The sequence below is a fragment of the Brienomyrus brachyistius genome, chromosome 5 (assembly GCF_023856365.1).
Source record: "Brienomyrus brachyistius isolate T26 chromosome 5, BBRACH_0.4, whole genome shotgun sequence".
NCBI lineage: Eukaryota > Metazoa > Chordata > Actinopteri > Osteoglossiformes > Mormyridae > Brienomyrus > Brienomyrus brachyistius.
In genome coordinates, this window is record NC_064537.1 from 15,107,484 (window position 1) to 15,134,446 (window position 26,963).

A 26,963-nucleotide genomic window follows, 5' to 3' on the forward strand; every position below is an offset into this window, starting at 1 on the left:
CTTGTGTGAGGCTTAAATGAAAATGAATTATTCAAATGTTAAATGAGTAAAATGTGGATCAAAGTACTTTCAGTGTCTTGGTAGCAGTTTGAAACAAACAGCCTTCAAAATGAATGAACAAAAAAACAAAATCACGAAAATATGACAGGATGTGCCGGAAGTGAGTGAAGGAGCTCCTATGGCTTGGAGCTTCTTAAAAACTCACCCATGTTCTAATGCTACAGTGCTGCTTGGTCTCCTATACCTGCTGCTTTGTCATTAGTTTACAGAATTAGCAACTACAGCAGTGAAACAAACAATGAAACAAAAAGGTTGGCTCCTGTCTTCTATGCTATTAAAACAGGAAAGGCCTTTAGAGCATAAACAGACTCCATCATGGTGCTGGGAAGTGTGGACGAGCTTTTGAACTCACTGTCAGCAGTGAGTGAATTCCACCCACACTTTGAGACTGTAACTTTTCAGCATGGAGACGCCTTTGAGGGCCTGCCAGACGACAGAGAGGCGTCGGGGTCTACAGAGAGTCTGTCCTGACGAGCCTTCATTTTAATTAATTATAACCGGTGATAATCCACATTTTTCCTTTTTTTCATAAGGTGCTTGCATGCACCTTCAAAATGATTCTGAAGAATGTGTCCTCTGATTCTGGTACCCTATTATTCTAAATGATGCCCAGACATTAGTCCAAGTGAAGCCATCATTACCCTGATATTTTGATTATTTTAAGGATGAACCGAAATTCCCTTTATGTATTCATGCATTTATCTTGCTTTGTCCTGGTTTTTCCGCAAATAATTTTCACATATTGAACTAGTTGGTCAGGGGGTTTTGACTTTCGTGTGACGACAACATACCCAAGTTGGAAAAGCTGAGGATGAAAGAATGAGTCTGGATTGAATGATATGTGCGTATGTGGATGGTAAGCCCAAAGTGTCAATTAATGACAGACTTGACCAGCTGATCAGCTGATGGTAGACAAACAGTGAAGATCGTCATCGACGCTTATTAGGAGTGTTTGTGGTTCACCTGCTGAATATTGTGGCTGGAACTTTGGGCTTCAGTCTGTCGCCTTTGGTGAGACTCGTCTCTCAGGGGCAAAATCCACTTCGTGATCAATGAGGACCCGAGTGCATTTAGTAGCTTATAATTAGTCTTCCCCCCCCCACTGGAGGATTGCAGCACATTCTGTCTGTTTACATTATTAATGCCAAATAAATTACCATCAAAGTTTCCATGTGATTAGGGAAGCATTTTTTTTTTCAGTTGAATTGGTAAAAATGATTGTCGGGCGCCTGACAGGACGTTTGTCTGTTTCTCATGTCCAAGTGGAACCCAAATTCCCTGTTCGATGGGTCCTCATGTTTAGATAGGAGATAAAATGGTCATGACAGTTTCATATTTCATGCTGATAGTAGTAATAATAATGATAACAGTAACATCGCCATACATCCTTTGGTGTTTAATTGCATCCCTTCGGTAAAATGGGCTTTGCTGGTGAGATACCATTTTGTTCCCTTGACCCCACATTAGCATCGTTTTATTTAATTAGCATGTAAATGTTATGCATGTGCCATGGGTTCGCGTAGCTTGGCAGTAACACATTGCTTTACATGTCCCGTGATCAATTACTCGCCGCCCGCTAAAATGTTCAAAGCAGCCGGGTCCATCTGTAATCCGAGATGCCTGTTTCTCTCAAAACTTATAACTACCTGACATTTTGCTCTGAAATAATTTTTCTTTGTCTTACCATTAATTTTATAATTTGTTTATAAATGAATCAAATAATTGTCTTCAGGCATTCGCCAGCTCTTGAATCTGTCAATGCCAAAATCGCAACTTTTAATGTTATGATTCTGAATGCATTAAAATATAATTTTTGCAGCAATTAAAAGTATCAGTTATAAGTATTTACTATGATAGAGCACATGGCAGGTTCTTAAGAGAAGAATAGTGATCAGATATTTCTGCATTTGTTAATGTTTCCTGTTTATATCTTAGTGTAATGTGTTTGAGTGTCACTTTGGCCACGTCTCTGCTCCCTAACTCCTACCTCTCACGTGGTTCGAGCGTGCCAGCATGCTCGTGATTCTGCTGAACTGCGTCACCCTTGGGATGTTCCACCCTTGTGAAGACAGCAAGTGTGATTCAGAGCGCTGCAACATCTTGCAGGTGAGTCTTCTGGGATTGGGATGGGGAGGTGGGGCTGAGCTCCTGCAGGTTACTCTTGTCTCTGTCCAGCAGGGGGTGCGCTGACATGCCAGTGATCTTGCGGCTCATGTTAGCGGTGTGCTTAGGAAAGCTGATGGAGAGTATAAAATAAGTAAATAGATATTGCTTTTGATGACATGAAGGGCAGTTAAAACTGACTGAAAAAAAACATGTGGCAGAAAACATGAAGCGGAAGTGTCGCCTACAGGAGAAGCGCTTAAGCTTCTGTAATGAAGGGGCACGCTCAGGGGAGCCTGTTGACGATCACACCCCCTTTCGGAGGGGTGAAAATGCATGATCCCAACTGCTCCCCGTCCGGCTGAAAAACACAGCTTCATCCTCATTTCCCGATACAGCCACAGACTCATCTAGCCAGTTTATTTCGTTTGTTCACTTTTTCTTTTATGAATGATCTAAAACTCAAGGGTCTTTTGTTTGTTTCTCTTAGTGTAATTTACAAAAAAAAAAAAAAACAATCAGATATGGTTTATAGCACAACTTTGGGAAAATTTACAATGTTTTAAATGTTAAATATAATAATAATAATAATAATCACCATTATTATTATTATCCATCCGTCCATCCATTTTCCAAACCGCTTATCCTACTGGGTCGCGGGGGGTCCGGAGCCTATCCTGGAAGCAATGGGCACGAGGCAGGGAACAACCCAGGATGGGGGGCCAGCCCATCGCAGGGCACACTCACACTCCATTCACTCACACATGCATACCTACAGGCAATTTAGCAACTCCAATTAGCCTCAGCATGTTTTTGGACTGTGGGGGGAAACCAGAGTACCCGGAGGAAACCCCACGACGACATGGGGAGAACATGCAAACTCCGCACACATGTGACCCAGGCGGAGACTTGAACCCGGTCCCAGAGGTGTGAGGCAACAGTGCTAACCACTGCACCACCATGCCATCCATTATTATTATTATTATTATTATTATTATTATTATTATTATTATTATTATTATTATTATTATTATTATTATTATTATTATTATAGATGACCCGTATCTGAAGGTTCCTCCTTTAGGATCTAACCAACTGTGGATCAAAAAATAATAATAAAAAAAAAAAATAATTCAAGAACTTGCAATAACTCGAATTTCCCACATAATGAGCGCTATGCTGAATGTGTAGGCATACCCTGCTGTAGCCTCTGCAATCTGTAAGGTTTGAAAGAAAGGCAGTGTTACGTTGTTGCGGACGTGTGTCATGCAGGTTCCGTCTGTGCTCAACATGTGCAGACTTTTTTCATGCCATTGTACCTAATGCTATTTACATAGCATTTACATTGTGTTCGGTATTATGCATATTCTACAGATTATTTAAAGTATACCAGAGGATATGTGTAGATTATATGCAAATACTGCAGCATTTTGTATAAGGGATTTGAGCATCTACAGATTTTGGTAACCGAGGGAGGACCCCGAGCCAATCCCCATGGATACCGAGGGATGACTGTACATACTTCCAATTGTGCTATTGTTTTTAAATCAGCGAAAATTTCACATCGTACACAACAAAAAATACGGTATCACTGAGCATATTGTGCTATTTTGGTTGTATATGAGATATACCTTCTGAAATGCTCCTACCCCTGAAGCTACTCTCATCCGCTGTCATTATCAAATCACAGCAGCCTTTTACCATCTGGAAATATGAGCACAAATGAAACTGAGGAAATTCAGGCATCAAGGAATTCCAATCTGCTCCTATATTCAGTGACTGAAGTATGGCGCTTCACTGGGGTGGGCATGTCTGTTTAACCTCTCTGTGAGACAAAAATAATGCCTTTGGTAGGATAATGAAATCCAAGGCAATGCAATAAAGGCAGTCCGAGCTGTGGGCCTCCTGGTCTCTCCACTCCGCCCACACAACGTTTTTCTTATTTCCCTCTCTAGACTGAAATATTCAAATATATTTACTTGTAAAGTAACATTCTGTAGTTCGAACTAGACTCAACACATTAGCTCACTTACAGTGGATGTTTGGATAGGATAAGATTATAGGCCTCGGCATTTCCTAATTCAGCGAAGCTGGAAGCGATCGTTGGAGCGCATTTTGACGTGGACGGCGTTTGGCGGCAGAGCTGCTGACGGACTCGCCGGCCGCTTCATCACTCTCCGTCGTGAGATCTGACGCTGGACTCTCAGAAGCCTGGGTGTTAGGTGCAGTCTATCATCACCTGCTTTTTCTGATCCAGCAAAAGACACGGGGCTCTGATCATTAACCAGAAACTTTGTTCCTGTTTGGCAGGACAGAATGATGATGCCTTAACATGGTGCAAATCAACAGGCTGCTTCTTGTCTTAATTTACTTTGAGAGGTCCTGGACAATCAGGAAATATAAATCACTTCACCTGCATAATTTTGCAAAAATTGTGTGCAGTTTGAACAGATACAGTGTGTTGGAGTTTTTTCCACTCATTCAAAATCAAATCAATGAATAAGATTATAGATCATCAATCACTCAATCAATCAAGCATATCTACCACAATCTCATGGTTGGCAGAGTGATGTCATCATTGGGCCCTTCAGCAAGGTGGGACTCCAGGGACTGCCTGACTCTGCGTTCTCATGGCTCACTTTGGATAGTGTTTGCTAAATAAATAAAATCCAAAAGTCAGTCTACCAGGACACCGTGTGTCCTTTTGTACAGGTCACTGCCAAAAATGGCATATAGCTAGTAAACAGTTTTGATGATATTTGCAATAGTCTGACTCTCTTGACTGCTTGCCGCATGCAGTCGTCACACGCTGCATCGCATGCTCCTGTCAGCCCCGTGTGATGCATCAGATACTTCATGGTGATCTCATTTAGAACTGAAATCCAAGCAGCGAGACAGAAAGAAATGGTCTGCCAGACCGTAGACCTGCTTTTCTCATTATTATTTTTTTCCAGTTCTTGATTTCATTTGAGGGTTAGAATGTTCTCGGGGGGGGGGGGGGGCTCCATCCCACAACCATTTCCGGAATATGTGTTTCATTCAGAAGCAGGAATATATAAAGATATTTTAACGCAATCAGTAACGTACGATTTCTCTCTAATTTCTAGCCTGTTTTTTTTTTTTTGATTGAGCATGTGAGTCTGTGTATACATTTGTTGTTTGTTCCTCGGAAACCCTCTGCTGATCCAGGATCGGAATATGTCCTGGGTGAGATTACACGGATCTGGCATCATATCTGTCAGTTGTCTAACCATCTTAGTGGCACATTTCATGTTGAAAGGGCTTATTTGATATTTTTTGATGCTGACACTGATGGCAGATCACAGAGGGCTCCTGTTAGACACATACATTGACTGCCGCACAACAAATGCTCAGCATACTGTAGGTGCTGTCTAGTTCTTAGTGATGCTCGCATGCATAGTGAGGAACGGAGAATGGGACTCGCATCATTAGTCACGGCACTCTCTGACCTCCACACACTGTAAATGACTGAACAGGGTCCATTGCCCTGCTCTGAGCGGATGTATTGTTATGAATTTTGATGGAGAGATATAGCCAGAGAAGGACCGATTTCTACACTCTGGACCAAATGTATAGAAGTAGGAAGTTAGACAAAAAGAGGAAAATATGTGAGGATGAGAGGCAGAGAGAGATGAGGGGTTGTTATGATGAGGACTCAGCGCAGAGAAAGTGAGATGTGGTGGACGTGGATGACTAATCCACAGTCTTCCTGCTGTAGATATCTTGGCCATTTTCCAGTCCACACTTTCGGTTTTCCGTCAGGACTGATGGGTCGTAGAATAGGCCTGGGGAGGACTTTGGACCCAGGAGACTTTGCAGACAGAGTCACTCTCACCATTTCTCTTCCATGAAATAGTGTTGTACGGAAGAGTATATTGGTCTGTTTACTAAAATATATTTAACATTTAATATTTTGTGACTTTTATGAGGCAATGGTAAAAAATGCATTTTATCTCTAGTAATATTTTACAATTTAAATATAATTTCCTTTGAACTATTTTAAGAGAATGTTTATCTGAAATGACAAAGTAAATACTTTGTTTCAGGCATCAATATAGTCTGCATCAGGAGGTTAAAAATACATTGATGTTGCACTTATGTTTTTATGTATGCATGTGTGTAGTCTCTTTCAAACTGGGACTTTGATCATTCCTGGGGATGATTCGTTATAAACAGCCATTTAGCGGAAAAGATTTCATTTTCTTGGGGGGGGGGGGCGGGTGGCAGAATGCACACAGGTGAGTTTACGCCTCAGGAACATTCTGTAGGTTTCCCTGTGCCTTTCATGACAATTTTTTCTGTTTCTTCATCTTGTTTTTCCTTTTTATGAAGTTCACTAGCAGCTGAAAGGAGCGTAATGTACTAAAAGATATCTGCAGAAAAAAATACCACTTAAAAGCAAATTTAAGCAGCTCCATTTGCATAAATTGACTTGCAATTGGAAGGCAAAGTAGATGATATTTCAGTAAATCCCCACATTTCCTAATGTATGTAATTTGCAGAGAAATCCCTTCCTTGGATTTACTCATTTTTTTACTTGTATGTCATTGCTGTAGAATTTTTTCTTCTTCCTGTGAAGTCAGTTCAACAGTCTTACTCTGTGTCTGTGGCAGTTTGAAAGTTAACAGGATATAAAGTAGAAAAAAACAGAACAAAATATAAGATAAGCCACATTCATAATTTAGAATTTTTTTGTCACATGTAAACAGTTTACAATGTGTGTAATACAGCATTTATCTTTATGTAAATACATTTCATATATTGTTTAAAAAGTCTCCAATTCTCTAAATGCTTGGTCTTTTATAGGCTTTTGATGACTTCATCTTTGCATTCTTCGCTGTGGAAATGGTGATCAAAATGGTAGCTCTGGGTATCTTTGGGAAGAAGTGTTACCTTGGAGACACGTGGAACCGGTTGGACTTCTTCATTGTACTGGCTGGGTGAGTTAATTTACCTTCTCTTCACATGTAGAGATACAGAAGTAACAACATTTTACCAGATTGCAGTGTTTTCTGGGGCACATGCCCACCATCATGTAGGAGAGTGTTTCCCAAACATTTTCTGCCCAAAAATATTAAAAACTTTATAAGATGACTGCAGCACACTTCATCTCTCTCCTTGTTCACAAGATGATACTTACTGCATTACATCTACGTGGATGTGTGCTTAGGGTCATTACCTTGTTGAGAAACAAATGTTTTTCAGTAGGTGCGTCCGGACTTTTGACCGGTATTGTATGACAGGAATAAAGAGCATTTGATTTTATCTGAGGTGTGTTGACCCAAGTCTGGTTATATAAGTTGTATGCGGACAGGCCTCAGCAATGCCTTTTTAGGGTAGCAAAGACCTATGATGCATTGTGTTGGCCAACGCTGAAGAAACAGTCATTTGAATTGACCTTGGTCAGGGACTGTTTAGCTGTTCAGGTAGTATATAAAACTAGAGTATAGCAAAGTACTTTGGATTTAAGTTGTGTTGAGTGAACAGGTAAAAAACTTTTCACTTCCCTAGCAGTCTTGCACAGTTTTTGGTTACCGTTGTGTAATGAAAAGTATATTAGAGCCTTTGAAGAGTCCCCTTGAGAACATTATGGCTGAGTAGAGTAGATTATAGTAAAAGCTCATTTAAAGGTCACTCCCAGGAGAACAGAATGCTTACAGTGAACTTGAACAATGCTTTCAGCCTTCACTACTGGCAATATCTCTTAATTAACTAGGGAAAGAGTACCTATCACTCCACCTGCCAGAGATTATAATGCATATGTACCATTCTTGCCTTCTGAATCACTCATATGTCATATTATAGCCTGAGAAAAGTAAGCTTAACAATAACTCAAAGACTTTTTAAATGTATGAAATTCAGTCTCAGCTTTCTAGTAAAAATCTGTGAATCTTTAGAGGACAGAAGCAGACTTTTAAGTGAATAATTTCCGTATTGTTTAATCAGTATATCTGTGTGTCTCAGCGTGTGTGTGCGTGTTAGTGTGGCTGGCAGTCGTGCTGGACGATGCCACATCTCCCCGCTCAGCTTTGAAACCACTGATCTGTGAAAAAAATGACATTTATTGTTTTGTGATTATGTGTTTGCTTTAATGTCTTTTCGCATCTCAGCTATGAAATCCGTTGGATTTAAACAAATTACACGACAGACCTCGGTAAATTGCAGAAAGAAATGATTGCTTCTGTTTATATTTTAATAGTTCGTGACCATTATCCTTATTTTCCATGATCATTATTTTCTTTGCTTTTAAAATGATGATGAGATGTATTATAATTGCTTTTTCTCATCAATGGTGCACAAACCTTAGGTCAGGGCTAACGTGGTCTGCATTCATTAGCATGTATAAACAAGGAAGCTACTTACTATATGGAGAGAAAGGAAAACTTTAAGCCAAGGAAGTGAATAATATTAAAGAATCCATGCCAATTTCTTTTTCTTCTGGGCTGACATCTTTAATTGGATTGACACATATGCGTTTCAAATTTCAGTACATTGATTTTTCAAGGTTCGTCTTTTTTGTAAAAATTTACAGCTAAAGTGAACACCAGTAGGGGGCGCCATTAGAGATTTTGAGCCCCATGAAATCATTTCATATTGGGCCCCCAGCCCCAATTAATTTCCATATGTTTTAGGGCCACTGTCACTCAAGCTCCCCGGGAATGAGCCTAACGTTCCCCCAGCTTTACGACGCCCCTGGGTACAGGAAATCCATCAGTTGATATGTATGAGATCATGCTTTGTTGAAAGGATCCAGATTACAGGTGAAAAGCACCCAGAAAGGGCTTTAAAGACTGAGACAGGTGTGCCATTCTGACGAGCTGAGGGCACTAGCTGAAAAGCCGCAAAGCCGTGCCATATGGAATGGAGGAGGGCCGGGCCAGAGCGTGTGCACAACTGCTGACGCTGCATAAGCTGCTCCGTTAGCATATTAGCTGAAACAATGCCAGCCTTTGCTGGAAGCCAGTCGCATCGTAGCCGTCGGAGGAATGCCACAGAAATGCCACCGGTGCCTGCAGTGTGAATGCCGTCTTCGGGCTAATAAAATTAGATTCTGTGTAAATTCGGGTGACATTTCTGAGGAATCATCTTCCGTTTATGATGCATAAGGTAACTCATAAATAAATAGATGAATTATGTATTCATAGTCTATCATAGGTGTTGACTTAAATGCTGTTAATTACTTGGGGCTGCTAATACATGAAAAAATACCTTTCAGAATCAACATATAGCCATAGCTAAAGATAACGTCATTTGTAAGGAAAAAAATTCTTATGTTAAAGCAATGCATTGAATAAGCGCACAATATATTTGAAATATTGCACTACTGTATATGTTGCCTTGTGTGACCAATTATTGGAAGATATATATCTTTGACATGACCAACTGGATAAAGACAATGGTTATTTGTAGTCACACATATCCAGTTTTCCTCAGCATAAGAAATATCTAACTCAGGGAAAAAAAAAATGCCGTTATTGTCAAGCTCGATTTTTTTAACACCTGTCTCAGACCCAGGGTAGGGAAGATGACTGCCTTTTGAGTTGCGGTTTCAGTATGTTCAACCTGAAGTGGTGTTTTCAGCTTGGCACAGAGTTCTCCACTGCGGCTGCAAACCCGGCACAGAACAAACTGGCACAGGAGCGACTGATTTCACATCATGTACCAGGGGGTGTTTAGACTGAGATGCTGAACTGACTTCAGTCCAACATTACACTTTATATCTATTGCAACAAAACATCCATAAACAATAATTTATTCAGCAAATATGCCACTTTAAAGGGCATACCTTTTTTAGATATGTATAATTCAAATGCACTCTGTTTTCTGAATTTTAAACGCTATATAGCTAGCTATACATACAAATTAATTAAAATAAATATGTATTGTGCAACTCCAATGAATTAAACAAGTTGCAAAAACATCAGAAATTGATAGAAATTGCTACATATTTCCGAATAACAACGGTTCATGTGTGTTGCCTTCTAATGATTTGCTTAGTACTGTAATGATGAAAAAGGTTGGACAGAAAAAACAACCAAGTTACAAGAGAGTAAATATTGCAAAATTGTTTAGTTTTTCCCAGGTGTCATTGTGCCGTTTGCCATAATAGTGTATTTGTGGTTTTCTTATAACTTTACAAGGTTTAAATGAAAAATTGCACCAAATAACACTGTATTACATTTAGTGCAAGTTTAAATCTGACAATTAAAAAAAAAATTAAATCTGACAAAATGTATATGCAAAAATCTATTATTTGAATTTCAATGATACAATTAATATGGAAATTTCGTAATCATTCTTAATCCTCAGACAATGGTGGATTATTTCTGGCATGTGTCTAACATGTTTACAATACAGCAATGGTGTATTGTAACACCAGCATGTGCAATGCATTCTATATTCTGTGTTTCTTTATTAGGTGACCTGTACCTTAATACACACAGCCTGCTCCTCCAAATAGCAAATCCTGTGGCCGCGCCTGAATACATAAGCGGGCAGACAGGGTCAAGAGGTTCATTCACTGTGTGGCACAGAATTAGGAAGGCTAACAGGCTTGATCTAAGTGATTTTACATGTGGTGACGTTGTCTGTGCCAGACGTGGTGGTTCCATCCCCTCAGCCACCCTCCTGGGATTTTCTGTACTACAGTGTCTAGAGACTACACACTATGGCGCGTAATAGAAACCATCCAGTCAATGGTGGTTCTGTTGCCACAAAAAAAAAAACCCTGGTTAATGAGCAGGGGGCGGGGGGGGGGGGGAGAATGGTCAGACTCGTTAAAGCTAGCAGGAAGAACAGAAGTTCAAGCATAAGAGTGGTGTGGTGAGTTCTTCAAACACTGAAGTGGCTTTGCAGACAAAAGGGCATCCTAGCTTATACTGTGTTGGAGTTTGTAATAACATGGTCTCTGAGTGTACATGCCATGACGGGTCCATTCACCCGTCACCCAAGTCACTAAGACAAGTCCCTGTAATTGCCAGAGGATAACATTATTGCTGGTTGTCGAACATGTTCTGTTATTTATTGCCAGATAAAATTCGATATGTGTGTAATTTATCCAGTTATGGCCGCTAGTACAATGCTAAAGTGGGGCATGTTATTGAATGTATACAATGTTGACCGGATTTAAAGGCAGTACAGGTGGTGTGCAGGAGTAAGCAGGTGTATGTCTGTTGCTTACTTTATGGTCAGTAGTTGTAGCTGCAAACAACATCAACCCTACTCTTGCAGCATCACTGAAACAATGGTAACCAAGGTAACAGGAAGACTGGTATACATTTCTTAGCAACTAGAAATATGGAGCCTGAAAGCATGAGATGTTTGTTTCACCGAAAGAAAAAAAAAAGAAATGCCACAGAAGAATTTTTTTCAGCAGGCTTCAGTACTTTGACGGAAATAGTAAAACAATGTTTCATTTTAATTGAAAAAAGGACACATTGTTTTCTGTCTCGCATGTGTCCTGAGTGCACTGAGGAGGAGTCTGGGTGCCAGTGCGTGTGAAATTGCAGGCATCAGCCACATCAAGTCTCCCACATGGAGGCAAATCTCATCAACGGTGACTATGGCAGAGGAACTTTGATCCCCGTGACTTAAGAGGTGGTTTTCTTGATTCTCCTAATCCTCCTAGGAAGGAATGCCTTCCTGCGTGCAGCAACAAGCCCCCCCCCCCCGGCCCCCTTCTGTGTCTAGGGACTTCACACTTGGGTGCTGACTCTGAGGCCCGGGGCAGTGTCCCTTATCGGTTCACGTTCACCACAAAGCATCCTGCCTCAAGGAAAGGTGACATATGACAAATGCAGAGATCAAACATCAAACTGAAACACGGAAGAAAAGACGTAAGGCGACAGTGACGCAAAGGGAGACTACATCCTGTGCAAAGAATTCTTCAACTTTAAACTTTTGACATTTTAAAATCATTTCTGAGCTTCAAAAATAACCCATCCATATAATATCTATTTTGTCTGTTTATAAATTCCTCTCTCTGCTAGCAGTTGGTAATTATGGCTTTGGGTCTCTTGTTGTTTTTAAGGGAACATTGTAATGAATCATTACATATTAGGTTTCTGTTCAGCAGACTTTGCCCTCAAAAACAAAATCTTTCTTAAGTTCAATGTGACTCTATCACGAGAAATAACTATCAAGTTAGTAATTATGTCAGTATGTCATTTCAGCATTTAGAGGCACACTGTCTGGAAAGCCATTTCACATATAATAGTGTACTACGCCGTTACTGTATATGAGTTGAAGAAGATAAGGTATGCTGGACTAGACGCTGACCACGAAAAAAAGAACATTATGGTCCGACATTTAGTCATTTGTTTTATTGATATTAATTGACCTTTACTGCTTGGAACTCGTTTCATGATATGTATATTTTAGAGACTCACACACAGGTGTACTGTTCCAATTCTTCCTCTTACACATACGCAGTGTTTTTCCTCACTGACACGCACACATAGACTCACACACGGCCTGGATTCCTCTCACGCACACGCGCCCACGCACATACGCACGACGGCCTCCATTCCCCACTGGCCAATGCACGCACGCTGAAACGCTATCGTGCGTTTCCCTGCCTCCCCAAGGTCTGGGAGCACCTGCTTCAAATTAGACGCCGTTCCTTCTCAATGGAAAGTAATGGCTCTGACAGGCTGACTTGGAAACGGGGAGGGGGGGGGAACTCTCTGGCATTGGGGCGCGTCATGATCTGAGCTCTCTGGCACACGCACAGGTCAAACGTACAGCTCATTTCAGTACTAGGTATGGAATTCATTTCGCTAAATAAAAAATTGAGAAAGAGAAGGCCTGACTATCCGAGTACTAATTTTAGGGAGTAGAAATGAAACCCATTTGTTGTTTACTCATGGCTAAACTATGCCTTTTGTGTTTCGAGTGTCATGCACATTTGTTTTCCTTCAATGGACAATGGAAAGAGCAGCCCGTCTGTAGCTGAGCCATTCTCTTTGTTTGTCAAGCTTGTGCATGACGGTCCTTCAGGAATACCCCTGAACATAGCTGATTTGGCCTTGACCGTAAAAGTCAACTGGAGCGAATCGCCTGTGCCGGCATGCCGTCCGCCACTAAAATAATCCTCCACTAGGGGGCAGTGGCCAGAGCGACATCTGTTGTTGAGAACTTCCCTTCATATTTTTTAGTCAGGCAACAGACATTCTGGGGTCAGGGAAACATACTGCATAAACCACATTTTCTTTGTGTAGGATGTCCTATGCCTCTAGAGGGACAGGGCCAGCTTGAAATGACGGGTGCGGGGTCATCCCACTGGCGGGGACACCCAGGGATGCGTGTATAAGTATTAGCAGACGGTGGGTGGACTCCAGCCTTTCATAGCCAGTTCTTTTTTTCTCCTTCTTTTTAATGAATTGTGTTTTTTATCAGGCCAGGTACTTACAGATGGCTTGGTGATTCCCTCCATCGATCACTCTGTAGCACTGTGGTACTTGTTGTTTCCACAAGCTGTTAAACTGGTATACTGTGTCTCTCTGTAAGTCCGCGTGCAGCACGCTCCATCTATCGCCGTTGTGATTTACAAGGGCCTGTGTCGATTGCAATGGCAATTTTTGTAATTGATAACTTCTTACTTCATTGTGTTTTGATTATTTGAGGGAAACGCACTTCTAAACACACACCGCCACTTCCAAAGTGCCGGTGTGGGCCCGCAATAGCGAATCATTGCAATTCGACGGAACACGAGACTCCATTTTTAGGGTGCTTAAAAAGTCATCGGACATCCACGTGGACAGTGCAAGTGAGCGAGGAGAATTATTCAAGCAGCAAACAACAACATGAGAGAAATCCTCCCCAAATTCAGACTCCTGATAGGCCGATGGCCCCGCAGACAGCTTCCAGCTGTGTTTGTGATGGGAGGTACAGTATTTGTGAAAGAATGTGCTGTCTGAAGGGCACAGACAAGGGCACAGTGCCCACCAACAACGGCCATTAAACTGGTCTTTGAAGAGAAGCATGTAAAGCATATAAAATTTTTACAGTGAGCATTGCCTGGCTTAGAATATATGGGACAAGCCTTGTCTACCTTTAACCCCTCTTTGTGCAAGTTACGCCCTTAAGCTCCACTAACATGAACTCCTTTGATTGTTCACCTGCTTGCCCATTGTTTCGGCTTATTTCGTAAAAATACCGATGATGTGGCTCAAAAGACAAAATTTGGGCCGTGGACCAAAAGGGAAAGCGATTTGTTTACTGGCAGTAAAATTAGTTTAACAAAGACCTCTGTCCGTCATCTCGCTGTAACACAACTGTGAATTCTGTCTTACCACAAAATATATATCTTGGGAGATCTTGTCATTGTTTGACGTTAATCTCTCAGTTAAGCACAATAGTCGTAGCAACTTCTGTGCGAAAGAAATACAGCATAAAATGAGCAAACAAATAAAGTAATAAAGGTACTAAAGGGCCATGTGTATATATAATACAGTAGAGGCGTATGTTACTACGAGCTGATTTATATTGTTGACTTGTGACTGAACCTTTTTAAATCTATGAAGTATTAAGGGAGAGGTTATAATATCTTGAGTGCAGTATTTGACCAGCCTTCAGCTTTTATTGCTTCTGCATGCTGGAGAAAAAGCAGGTGGAAGGCTGAGCGAGGACAAGCAAATCGCTGAAAATACGAACTGTGCCCCAGAGATATCTACCGATCTCCAGAGATGGTCTCTAAGCTACACCTCCCCCCCCAACACTCAACCTCTCTCTCTCTCTCTCTCTCTCTCTCTCTCTCTCTCTCTCATACACACACACTCTTTCTATCTCTCTCATACACACACATTCTCTCTCTCTGTCATACACACTCTCTCTCTCATATATACTCTCTCTCTATGTCTCTCTCTCTCTCTAACACACTCACACACATACACAGGCACACACCACAATCCCCCTCTGAAGTTTGCTTCGTTAACCTGCTAGGTTTTGGTGTGGGGAGGGGTAGGCGAGAGGAGTGATTGTAGCACTTCCAGACACTGCCTTTGAAGAGCAGGAGGAGTGAGGCACAGATGAGAGGGAAGCCGAGGGAAACAAGCCTTTCAGTATAGCCGCCTGTCTCAGCCTCAGCTCAGCAAAGGCACCGGCGACGCACTGAGGGATGAGAAGGGAAATTCAAGCTTCCCTGTCATCCTGTCACACATGTTGTGATTTTGTGTTAGCGAAGCAGGTATTTTATTGAATTCCGGCTCTGTAATTATTATTACCGAATTGGCCGGGATATTCAGCAGAGCATGTTCAGACGCAGCCAGGTCTCTCCCCAGAAGAGTTCGGCGATGAAACAAATGGAGCAGTACTCATGTGTGACTGGGAGGAAGCTTGTTTTCATCACCAGCCTGCTTTCTTCATACTTTTCCTATTATAGTTTCTTCACAGTGTCATTGTGTGGACGCTCGGCCAGTTGTCATGAAGAGGTTTCGTTCTAGGGAAAATACCATTCCTCATACTCGAGTACTCAAGTGTGTTGCCGTATAGCAGAAAGTACATGAGTGAGATTGCAAGGATTTCCTATATCTATGTGTGTGTGTGTGTGTGTGTGGATGGAGGGTGTTTTTGCATACACAGGAGGTAAAAGCGAAAATGGCTAGTGCAAAATTGGCAGTAAGTTCCAGATTGTCCTTTTGCTGTGAGTGTGTGTGAGTTGTTAGGAGGAGGCGTATAGTGTGTGTGTGTGTGTGTGTGTGTGTCTGTGTGTCTGTGTGTGTGAGCGGGTATACCTATCCTTATGGGGACACGATGTCCCCATAACGTGAAAAATCATAATTAGCGTTAGCGTTTTTCCCATAGAAGTGAATGAGCGGGCCCCATGAGGATAGGTATACCCGACATGTGCGTGTGTGCGTGCGTGTGTGTGTGTGTGTGTGCGTGCGTGTGTGTGTGTGTGTGTGTGTGTGTGTGTGTGTGTGTGCGTGGTGGTAGCGTATGTGTATTTAGCTGTATTTGTTGCTGTTATGTGAGCTCTGTGTTTGTCTGGCCAAGCCTGGGCTTTGTGTGAAGTCTCCTCACGCAGCCCTGCTGACGCTTCAGCCTTGCCGTCAGCCAGCTCCCCACAACCCTTCTTCTCGTCCAGCCTCCTCCTTTCTGCCTCCTCCCTAACCCCACTCTCTCTTGCAACCCAAAAACAAACAAAAAAAAAACACTCCCAGCCCCTTCCTCCTCATGTAAATCTATTAATTACCTGTCCCTTTCTCTTCCCTTTTTAATAGCTTGATTATGCTGATTTTCACTACTGGTTTTTCCTTTTTAAAAAAAAAAAAAAAAAAAAAGCTCCAGTCACCAGCCACATCTGGCTCCCATCATCCCAAACCAGTCCTGACACGGCGCTCTCAGCGGGTCTCAGGAGTGCCAGCCGGAACCAGGCCGGGGCACATTTTCAACACTGCGCCCGCCAAGGTGGCTTCCCAGCTAACGAAACGAGAACAAGGGAATGTTCTTATAAAAGTCCAGGGGGAAAAAAAAAAACGACTTTCTCAATTGACCTATAACATGAGTTAGAGTATTCACAGCGTTGTGGGAACGTCCCGTGCCCTCTGTGCTTTTCTGCTAATAATGGGCCCGGTGGCTGGGCTCCATCGCAGCCTGGAGCACCCTGAACCATAACGGGATGGGGGATGGGCTTGTCTGCCCGGGGAAGCTGTCTGCTGGCTCTGACTCAGATCTCAGTTCGTATGTGAGGAAAAGGCAAACTACTCCCTTCCACTAATATTTCACTCCATTGTCTTCTTCAATCCTCATTACTTAAACTTGGGCTAATGCTGCTGTTCGATAGCTGGCTTATTATTGCTAATTTAAGATATGAGTCCATTTTGAATTGCGTGATTACTAACATATTATGGGATGTGAATTTTTTGTTAGGTGCAATTTTATGTTTGACACATAGTTCTTAAATGATGTTATAATCTTACACAATAGCATTATAATATTAAAATGTTAACTGGCTGGCTAGTAATCACTGTTAACATGCTTCCTTTATTATTACAGTTCTCGGGTCTTTGAGTTATTTGGCTCTCATATTCATAATCAATAAGATCTTCATATGTTTCAGTTGTCCAACAACTGGGACATGACTTGAAGATGGATTCTGCCAAGTAATTAATAATTTATGTCCATAATTATAGAGCAGGATCTTTACAATGGGCTGTGTGTCTATGCAGCTTCCTTTCTCAGTCTGCCTGCTGTTCTATGCACAGCTGTCCTCCATGTGCACATTCTCACATGCGCCATGTGCACGCTCAACATGCATGCATGTAAACAAATCCATTCAGAAAAAGCTTCAAAGCTTCACAACCTACTTAACATACACACTTTTAACAAAACATGTGACATTATCACTGACCAAGGTCCCATCCTGTTTTTGGGATAGATTTCTCATAAACTTAAACATAGCATCATGAAAGCATAATAAACAACTTTCTATATAGTTAATAAAAATGAAATGAGTTTTCACAAGAAATCACAGCATTCTATGAATTATTAATATTCACTTATCGTCCTGTTATCTGTATGCATGTTCCAAGACAACCTGCTGTGTTTGTTGGCTCCGAATCCTACCAGACAAGCCTTGTCAAACTCCTCTTATTGTCTATATTTACAAGTCATATTTAGACATTAAATAATTGGCTGCCATTTGCTCTGACATGCCAGCCTTTCTCCTTGCAATGTGTCATGTGTTCCTAAGACGGTTTGCCCCCTCGGTGTCTGACACATCAGCATCTGGCCTCTACCAAGTCTTCCAAAGGCCAGGGGCTTGCTCTTCTAAGGATTCTTCGGTCCCTTTCTTGTGCTTTGCCCCAGAGTTGTTTTCTGTGAGATTTTTATGAGTGCACTAGCCTCATAATGCAAGGTGCGGTGGGGGGGCTGTAAGGGGAAAAAAAAGTACAAAAGAACAATAAATATATTCAGCTGCCTTCATAATTTTCATCAATTTTTCATGTACGGTTGTAAAGATATCCCAAACTTTATGGGGCATGCTTGCCAAGGTACAGTCATTTCCATACTTTTTTCCATGAAAAAATATTCTAAACTGGCACCAATTACAGTTCCTGCCGGGTTCTCTGGAGATGCAGGCTTTCTCATTGTGCCTTTCAAGATCGTCTGGTCTTCGCACCCTCCCCTTTAATAAGTAAAGTTTACAGAATCTGTACTGCAGCCGCCGCACCGCGGCCGCCCACCGACCGTGTCCCCCCTCACACACCCCTACGCAGCCCACATGCACACAGCGCACATGCGTAACTGATATATAAAAGGCAGCGCTGCAGAAAGGAGGGGAATCCATCAGCTAGTCATGTGCGCCACAGCTGTGGGGAGCTAAGGGAGACGAGAGAAGGGGGAAAAAAACAAACAAACAAGTGCAATTTGGATGTTGCGCGCAAAGGCTGGCCGAGTGGGGAGTTTCCCCTGGGAGCTGCGGAGCTGGGGCCCCGTGCCTGGGGAGTGCCGGTCAGGGTAGATGCTGTGCTAGCAGGCTGCACCTCTACCGTGGCAGCCCCGCTTAGCTCCCTGCCGAGCGATGTTTCGAGACTCACAAGAGATCACGGCAAAGCCAACAACAAAATGCCAGCACGCTTGCAATCTTCTTTCTAGCTTATGCTGGAAAAAAGCACCAGTTTAAGCTACACATATTGCGCAAAAAGCCGGCAGATAGATCGATAGGTAAGTAGGTAGACAGACAGAGAGATAGGGGATCTTAAGTGTGAATCCTGGTATGCATGTGTGTGTGTGTCAGTCAGTGGGTAGGGTCAGACAGTGTCCTTAGAGTACCTGAGGGCCTTCCTTAAAGGCCTAACGTTGACATGATTACTGTGCTAGCTACAAGGTTTGAACCCACATCCTTCTGGATACAGGCACAGAGCCCTATGAAGGCCCTGGACTGTACACTATATGGCCCATATTGCTACATCAATGTTTTAAAGTCTGTTCTTTGTTAGGCTGAAGTACTGTGTCTCATTTTATGCAGAAAAACAAAGTGGTAAGAAAAAGTGCACAATTTGTCAAAAATTGAAACCTGTGTAACTTTTGACTGCATTTATCTCCTTTTATTATTTCTGAATATTTACTGTAAAATAGTTTAAATTCCCCATTGGAACTGACAGGCATAATGCACAAGTGTGGTTTTAACGCTTTTAGCATTAATCTCCAGCATCAGACTGCAACACTCAAGAGCTCTGGGATGTCTCAGGTTCAGCTGCTTGACTCACCGGGTGGCATTTAGATTTTGTAGTAATGTTTGCCATCTTGTTCCGGAAAAAATAATACGAAAGTAAAGTGGACAATACTACTGGAAAGAAAACATTACAGAAGTGTTCCTAAGGCCTTAAAGTTCTCCAGAGATGGTGTTCTATTGTAAATTACGCAAGTTATATCCAAGCCGTACCTGCGCTGACATGACCCTGCTTACTAGCCGGGCCGAAAGAATGACCAGGCCAAGCTGGTTGTTTCTCCGCCATCTGATTGGTTGAAATGCACAGAGATACCAGTGATCTGTCTTAATATGCATGGATTATTTGAAGAAAAAGAGGGCATATCCTATATATTATTTATTATACCCTGATTATTGATGCATCCCCAGTAACTCGGAGCTTGAAAATTTCTTTAAAAAATGCTACAGAACTGCCAAATGGAATGGACTCGTAATGCAAACTAATGCAAGCTAATGCTCATTTTCCTAGCGTTTGATGCTAACATACTGTAACACGTCAACTCTCACAGACATGCCAGCGGAAATTAGCACATAGTAAGTCATGATGTACACCATGTGAACAGTAAATAAGCGTCTCTTTTGGTTTTACGTTACTGTCTCTCTCCAAACACCTTTACCGAGCCGACCCTTCTGCAGTGGAAAATCAAAGCGAGCTGGAACCGTACTGTACAGTAACTAGTGTCTCTTCGTGGTATGGCTCAGGTACGGCTTGGTTTCTGTATGCCAATGGCAAGGCGCCACACTTCACATCTACTCTCTACATGTGCTCTTGACAGCTAGCTTTAGTAGTAGTTAATACAATTTGAAATCGGGCTTTATGAAATTCCTGTGAGATGGTCTCTCCAAATGACTAATTGGGGGTAACTGTCTCACACAATCATTTGTTACTGACCCAAAATGCCACACTGTTAACTAGCTGTAGCCTTACCCTAATTCCGGAGGACATTATATAGCAATCAATGCTGCTGTGGTTTTTGATGAGGAATACTGGTGTTACTATACCACTGTGTTTTTTCATTGATTTAGAAAGTTCTCAGTAAGTCTATGGACGGCAGTTTAGCCGGGGCATGGTGGGGGTGTGGCCAAGCTGGGAAATGCGAAGCTTTGATGCTAACATGGTGTCCCTGTGTGTTTGTGACAGCATGCTGGAGTACTCCCTCAACCTTCAGAACGTCAGCTTCTCCGCCGTCCGCACTGTCAGGGTACTTCGGCCCCTCCGAGCCATCAACCGGGTGCCCAGTGAGTATCAGAACCATGTTCCTCCATCGTAACCATAGCCATCTTTAAAACTCTTGATCCTAATCACCATCGGAAGAGTCTGGCTTGTCTTGTTTCTTTTTATTGATGTAGTGTTGTTGTCTTTGATTTTTCATCTGTTACCCAAAATGTTTTGCTGTTACTTTTGATTCAGTTTTGACTTTTGCTCAATTGATTCACATTATGCTCAGTAGACAGAGTATAATTTGAAACATGGACTTTTTTTCTTAAAATTCTAATGCTTCTGTAAAAATGTAACATTTTTTTTTTAAATGACGCACGTTATTGGTTGAGCTTTGAGTCATGGTAATGTGTTAAGCCTTTGAACCCTATCTATTTCTGAGTGGTATTCCATCCCATTGATTTTAGGCTTATTACTGTACATGGTATCTACCTGAGTTAGCCACTTTATGGTTTTGTTTTCAGGACATTCTGGGCTACATAAGATATGTCATAATTTGAAGTGTAAATGCTGACACAGTCTTGATATCATCATCTTTATGAGGAAAACTACTTGTGCCTTATATAAAAATTTGCAGACACTACAAATAGCATCTTATAAATGTTGAGATTAGAGTCTGTATTATATGGGAATGCGGGGTTTTCATTGGGGACCTTTCTGTGGCTTCGTAGTTAGCACCAGATGGAAATCAATATCTTTGATTTTGCATCCATTTGGTAACTTGTTGAAGCTATCTAATAAATAGCGATGCATGATTTTATATATATATATAATATATATATATATATATATATATTAGTTTATTACATCTGAAAGATATAATATATAATATATAATAGGAAATCATACGTTAGTTTGAGATCCACTTGCTTAGCACAGATATAAGATAAGTCTAATGCTGAATGTTTACCTCTATAGTTATTTGTGATTAATATTGATGTATTTTGGTGAGTGGTCTTGCCTGGTCTTGAAATAAAACTTCAAGTCCTCTATGTCCGTGACCGGGACAGGTCTGAGTCAAAATAAAGTCGATTCCGAGACGAGACCAAGACCGCAAAAAAGTACTACTATATGTAGAAGCATCAAACATTAGCATGTCTTTCCCTCTAGTTTTCAGGTTGGGAGTAATGTAGTGTAGTAGACAATTGCAGAAGTAATTTATGTTCAACTTGCTGGTGGCTGCCTTGCTTTAGTTTGCTTCCTTCTGGGTTTCTCATGAGTAACTGTTTGTACTTGAGATCTGTTATTCCTCTATTAGAAATTGGGGTCCTGTTTATTGGGACTGTCCCCATCTCCATCTGCTCACATTTGCCCATCTGTGCTCAGGACTGCAGAGCACAGAACGTGTTCCTGTCCGCTGCTTCCAGTCCACTGGTGCAGTCCAAAAGAAATCTGCAAAAAAGACAGTCATGGAAGATGTTGATGTTCGGTCATCCAGAGCAAAAACTCAGATCTCGCTTTTCAGTACCTTCACATGGATCATCGGTGGCTCATCCTACCTTTCGGTGAAGTTAGGATTAGGGTTATAGTGAGAAAGAAGAGAAAAATCTGAAAACAGAGTGAGCTGTCCATGTTGGATTCCCCTGGGATTTTGCTGGGGGTGATTTGTGTGCTTTTCCTTTCTTAAACCAATCTCCCATTTAAATAACGCCATTATTTACATCTTTATTTGTTTCACTTAGGTTCCCGGGTAACAACAGCACATCTTTCATTAACCACAGTCAGGCTATTACTGTTTTCATTGCACCTGCAGGCCCTTTATTCATTTACTTAGAGCTCTATTTTTTATCTCCTGACGCATGTAATGCACAAGGGGTTTAGCGCTTGGTTTGAAGATTAATCAAGACAAATGAAATGTCTAATAAACGGTGGGTGTTTCCCCATTGCCCTGCGAATGGCCATCTTCAGCCAGGAAGTGGCCTCGTAATCATTCTCAATGTGGATACAGACCAGGGGACGGAGGGCCGAGGCAGGTCCGCCTGGGATCCTTCATCCACAACCACTCTCTGTAATTACCATTCAAGCCAATCTAAACCACAGGGGGGTGCTGGGGTATTAAGGGGGGGCTAGGGTCAGACAGACCCATTGCTCATGGAGGAGCCACTCTGTCTAATTATACTCTTAATCGAAGAATTAATTTGGAAATTGTTTTATCTGCTCTTTGCATGCTGTGAAATGTCTTTCATTTTCTGCGCGTTTCGGGTGGATGTTATTTGTCTTTTTTTTCTCGTTCCTCTACTAGCTAATCAAGACGTGGCGATGCGTTCAGATGCAAAATGGCGGCATTAATCATCAAGTAATTTAATAAAGCCCGCCGGGGTCCTGGTCGCTTGACAGGAAGCTTGAGCCTTTAGTAACAACTGGCTTCAGCATCCGGGACTGTGTAAGCGCTGGCTGTTCGCCAGAGTTTGGCCCTGTGTGACCCAAAGATGTAAACAAAGACTGCACATATGATTTAAAAACCCGGCGCATGTCGCAGGGTCAACACCTCTGTATAGAAATTACTGGAATATGTTGCAACCTTCCATTCTCCTTAAAAAACATTAGTTGATGTGTCCTTTCCTTGTTAGGTGCGCATTGCATCGGGAATGCATCATTCTGTCTGGTTTGTGCCAATTATTACAATAATTATGAATGACAAAGATAGTATCTATAGTAAAAAAAAAGAAAGAAAGAATTGCTGAAATTGTTACCTCTTAGCATTTGTTAACATTAGCTTAGTGTTACTTTCATAATGTTATGGCAGCCAGTGTCATTTCGCATGATTCATTGGTTTGGCAGACATTTTCTAAAATCCATTTGTATAGCTGGATATCATTTATGGAAGCCACTCAGATTAAGCATCTAGCTTAAGTGTACAACATATAGTGCTCCTTCTGGAACTATAAATGACAACCTTGTGCACAAGTACAGTTCCTTTATCACCTTTCTGGCTGCTGGCTATTTTCAGGTTAATTGGTAGCTTGAGGCCATAACGACAGATTTTTGCAGAATCTGGATCAGCAGGCCACTCAGGTCCGTATCCCCAGACAGGCGTACAGCCTGACCACCTCTTCTGTGCTTAGCGCTGCGAGCAGGTTAATCAAAAACCTCTTCCCCTAACACGGCTGCAGTTTTTAAAATCCATTTATTGTTTCAAATGACAAATGAGATCATGGCTGGAGAGCAGCCCCTGGGATGATGCGCCTGTCTTCTATCCTGGAATACCCAGCATAATTGTAACTGCAGATGTCGATGCTGAAGAAGGAGTGCAGCGCGGGAGGCCTGGTTAACGACACTGGGACACAGACAGTGAGGTATAGACACAGGTGCAGTGCTTAGGTGTGTTGTACAGCCTGGAATAATAGTTTCCGTTATCCAGTAATTACCGGAGTTTGACTAGAGGGATCTGTTGAAGTCTGACAGATTTAAATCTCTCCAGTCATAAAGTCCAATGAAAATAATTCCCTCTAAGCAATTTGAATAGTATTAAAATGGCCTAAAATTAAGCCTCCACATATCCTTCTATTTAAAAAGTGAATCTTCCTTCTTTTGATGAATGTGTAGACCAGGGGTCTCCAACTCCAGTCCTGGAGAACTAATATCTAGTAGATTTTCTATCCTACCTGGCATCTGATGAGCCGCACCTGTGCTCAGGTAAATAGCAGGAACAGGTGTGGCTCATCAGAAGCCAGGGAGAATAGAAAACATAATGGATAATAGCTCTCCAGGATCGGAGTGAAAGACCCCTGGTGTAGGCTGCAGGCTTGCCTATATGTAGAATGAAATGACCGTTATTTATTTCATTTACTCTGAAGCACACGCACCATAACAACAAACAGTAATGAGGGAGAGAGATCAGACATGGCCAAATAAGCAAACCTTAAAAAGTATTTTATGGAACCAAGCAGGTCTACTGACAATGATGATGATGAATCTCAGACACAGTGTGAAGTCACAGAATCCGCTGAGAGCCGTGGCTCTGTAGCAAAAGGAAATTATTTGATTTCAAATTGGCAGTATCACCCCATAATTAAAATGTTATAGTCAGATAGGTTTATATATATAGTTTATTGGTTTGTTTGCAAATAGTTTTTATCCTGCTTTATTTTCTCCGAGAATATGCTGACCAGGAGCTGAACGAAATTCTTTGTGGTTACGTGCTGAAGCATGAGCTTGCATAATATTTATTTATTTTTGCGTTACACACGTAAGTCTATAGACAGGACTCGTTTTATTTGAAATAGCCTCCCTTCCATTAAAATAATCTACATGTCTTGATGATGTCATTCTTTATGTAGTCTGCCTATCAAGCTCAGTAGTAAGCACAAATAATATTTGACTAGAATTTCTCACATTTGTCTGGGGCATTGAAATCTTCCTGGACATGTTGACTGGCACCAATGTTTTCTATCAGAAAAAGCTGGCCTAGATCTCATGTCTGAGAGTAAGAAGTGACAAGAGCTTAGGTGTGAGGTGAAGAAAAACCAGGAGTGAAAAAGAATTAAATGAAAAGGTTATTATACATAAAATAGGAGATGCTTTGATACTGTGAAATGCTTAGTATACACTATTATGGAAAGGGCATCAATAAATGATCATTAGTACAGTGTATGCCAAAAATGCAACTCTCATCTCTGAGGGGATTCTAGATGAGCCTTTGCAAATATTGATTTCATTGCAAAATATTGGCAGTCAGAGGACTGCACATGTTATCCTTAGTTTGCTGTGGCTTATTGACCTGGAAATGCAAAGGCCACATGTAACTTTGCACTTCAGCAGTAGTGAGGCTGCAGATAGAAATTGATTCTTTGTTGTTCATACATAGAGTTTTAATAATATTTGCTGATTGTAGGATACAATTGTAGTAATCAAGTTTCTTATCTCGAAATGAACTCTTTCACAAGCGAAAACGTCATCTCAGGGGACTATAATGAACTGTCAAATTTAAATAACTGCATTTGGATCAATATTAGCTGACCTTTATTTTTTTCTCTAAATGTATGTTCATCATATATTGATGACATTTCACAGTTTATGGCAGAGGAATGACTAAATATACCGTGTGTATATTATTGTTGTCAAAAGAAGAATAGTGCCTTTAGCTGTGATCGCTGTACCCTTCATTTCCGTCTTATCTGGAAAATGATCTCTCTTGTTGCACAGCTGTGCACATGCCCAATACAGTCCTCTAAGTCTAAATTGTCCAAGCTCGGCCTTTCTGGCACATGGCGTAACCTTGTTTCAGACCAACTGAGTTTTTAATTTCCTTTGCATGATTGAACTATCAATCGAATGCATCAAAGGCTTTATGCTTCTTTCAGAATTTATGGCGACATCCATCGGTATCACTGCATCCGTCCATCTTTCATTACTGGGCCACAAGGGGTTGGAGTCGATTCCAGGCAGCACAGGGCACAAGATAAGGGGACACCCTGGATGGGAATACCGGTGTTACCAAAATACCGGTGTTACCCAAACATATTTACGGATTTTCATTTAATAAAATTTCATGTGTTGCATAAGTGTTCCAAAAAATAAATGCAGGATAATTCAAAATTAATAATAAACAATGTAAATGGGGAAACTAAATACATTTAGAATCATGTAGTCATTTATTTCAAGGGTACAATTAATTTAACCAACAAATTTGTTCAGCGGTATTGAAAAATGAAAGTGTGTCTCCAGCTAACAGGTTTAGCTTAATGTGATTTCAATTAAAATCATCATGAAATCTAAATTTTAAGCAATTAAGTCAATCACCAATGAAGCCTAATGAATTAAAAGCTCAGCTGGGGAACAGATGGGGCTGGACGACTCAGTCTGTTCAAGGCTGTGGTCCTGAGCGGTGTGAAGTTGCGGTGAGGTCACCCCCTTAAGAAAGGAGCCAAAAACACATCCCTCAGCCTAGGTCCAGTCAGCGCAGAACCCTGTGGACACAGAGTGGCTTAGTCCCACTAAAAGCAGATCCAGTTTCAAAAAAGTCATTTAAGTGTTTCGCGAACTGGTAGCTATGAGTGGGCACCAATGATTTTTTAACTTTCTGATATTTTATAGGCTAACACATAAACGTTAGGTCCATTCACTAAGTATTTTATGCCTAGCCCCGAGTATTTTAAGCCTAGCCCTGAGTATTTTAAGCCTAGCCCCGAGTATTTTAAGCCTAGCCCTGAGTATTTTAAGTCTAGCCCCAAGTATTTTAAGCCTAGCCCGAGTATTTTAAGCCTATCCCTGAGTATTTTTAGCCTAGCCCTGAGTATTTTAAACCTAGCCCTGAGTATTTTAGCCCCAGTGCCAGTCATCCTTAAGAAAAGAAAAAAAAAAAACAGGTATAATTGACTTAGCCTCTGACTAACATTTTTTTTT

The 26,963-nt window shown here is 41.4% G+C and overlaps 1 protein-coding gene across 3 annotated transcripts in view; it reads left to right on the forward strand.

The window, feature by feature from the left end:
* cacna1g (calcium channel, voltage-dependent, T type, alpha 1G subunit) overlaps positions 1-26,963 on the forward strand; it is a 192,548-nt gene that overhangs the window by 76,527 nt on the left and 89,058 nt on the right. For all 3 annotated transcript variants that reach the window (XM_049013647.1, XM_049013648.1, XM_049013649.1), the window contains exons 3-5: positions 2,054-2,166; positions 6,991-7,124; positions 20,541-20,638. In XM_049013647.1, coding sequence (XP_048869604.1) covers positions 2,054-2,166; positions 6,991-7,124; positions 20,541-20,638 — 345 coding nt within the window. The remainder of the gene's footprint in view (positions 1-2,053; positions 2,167-6,990; positions 7,125-20,540; positions 20,639-26,963) is intronic.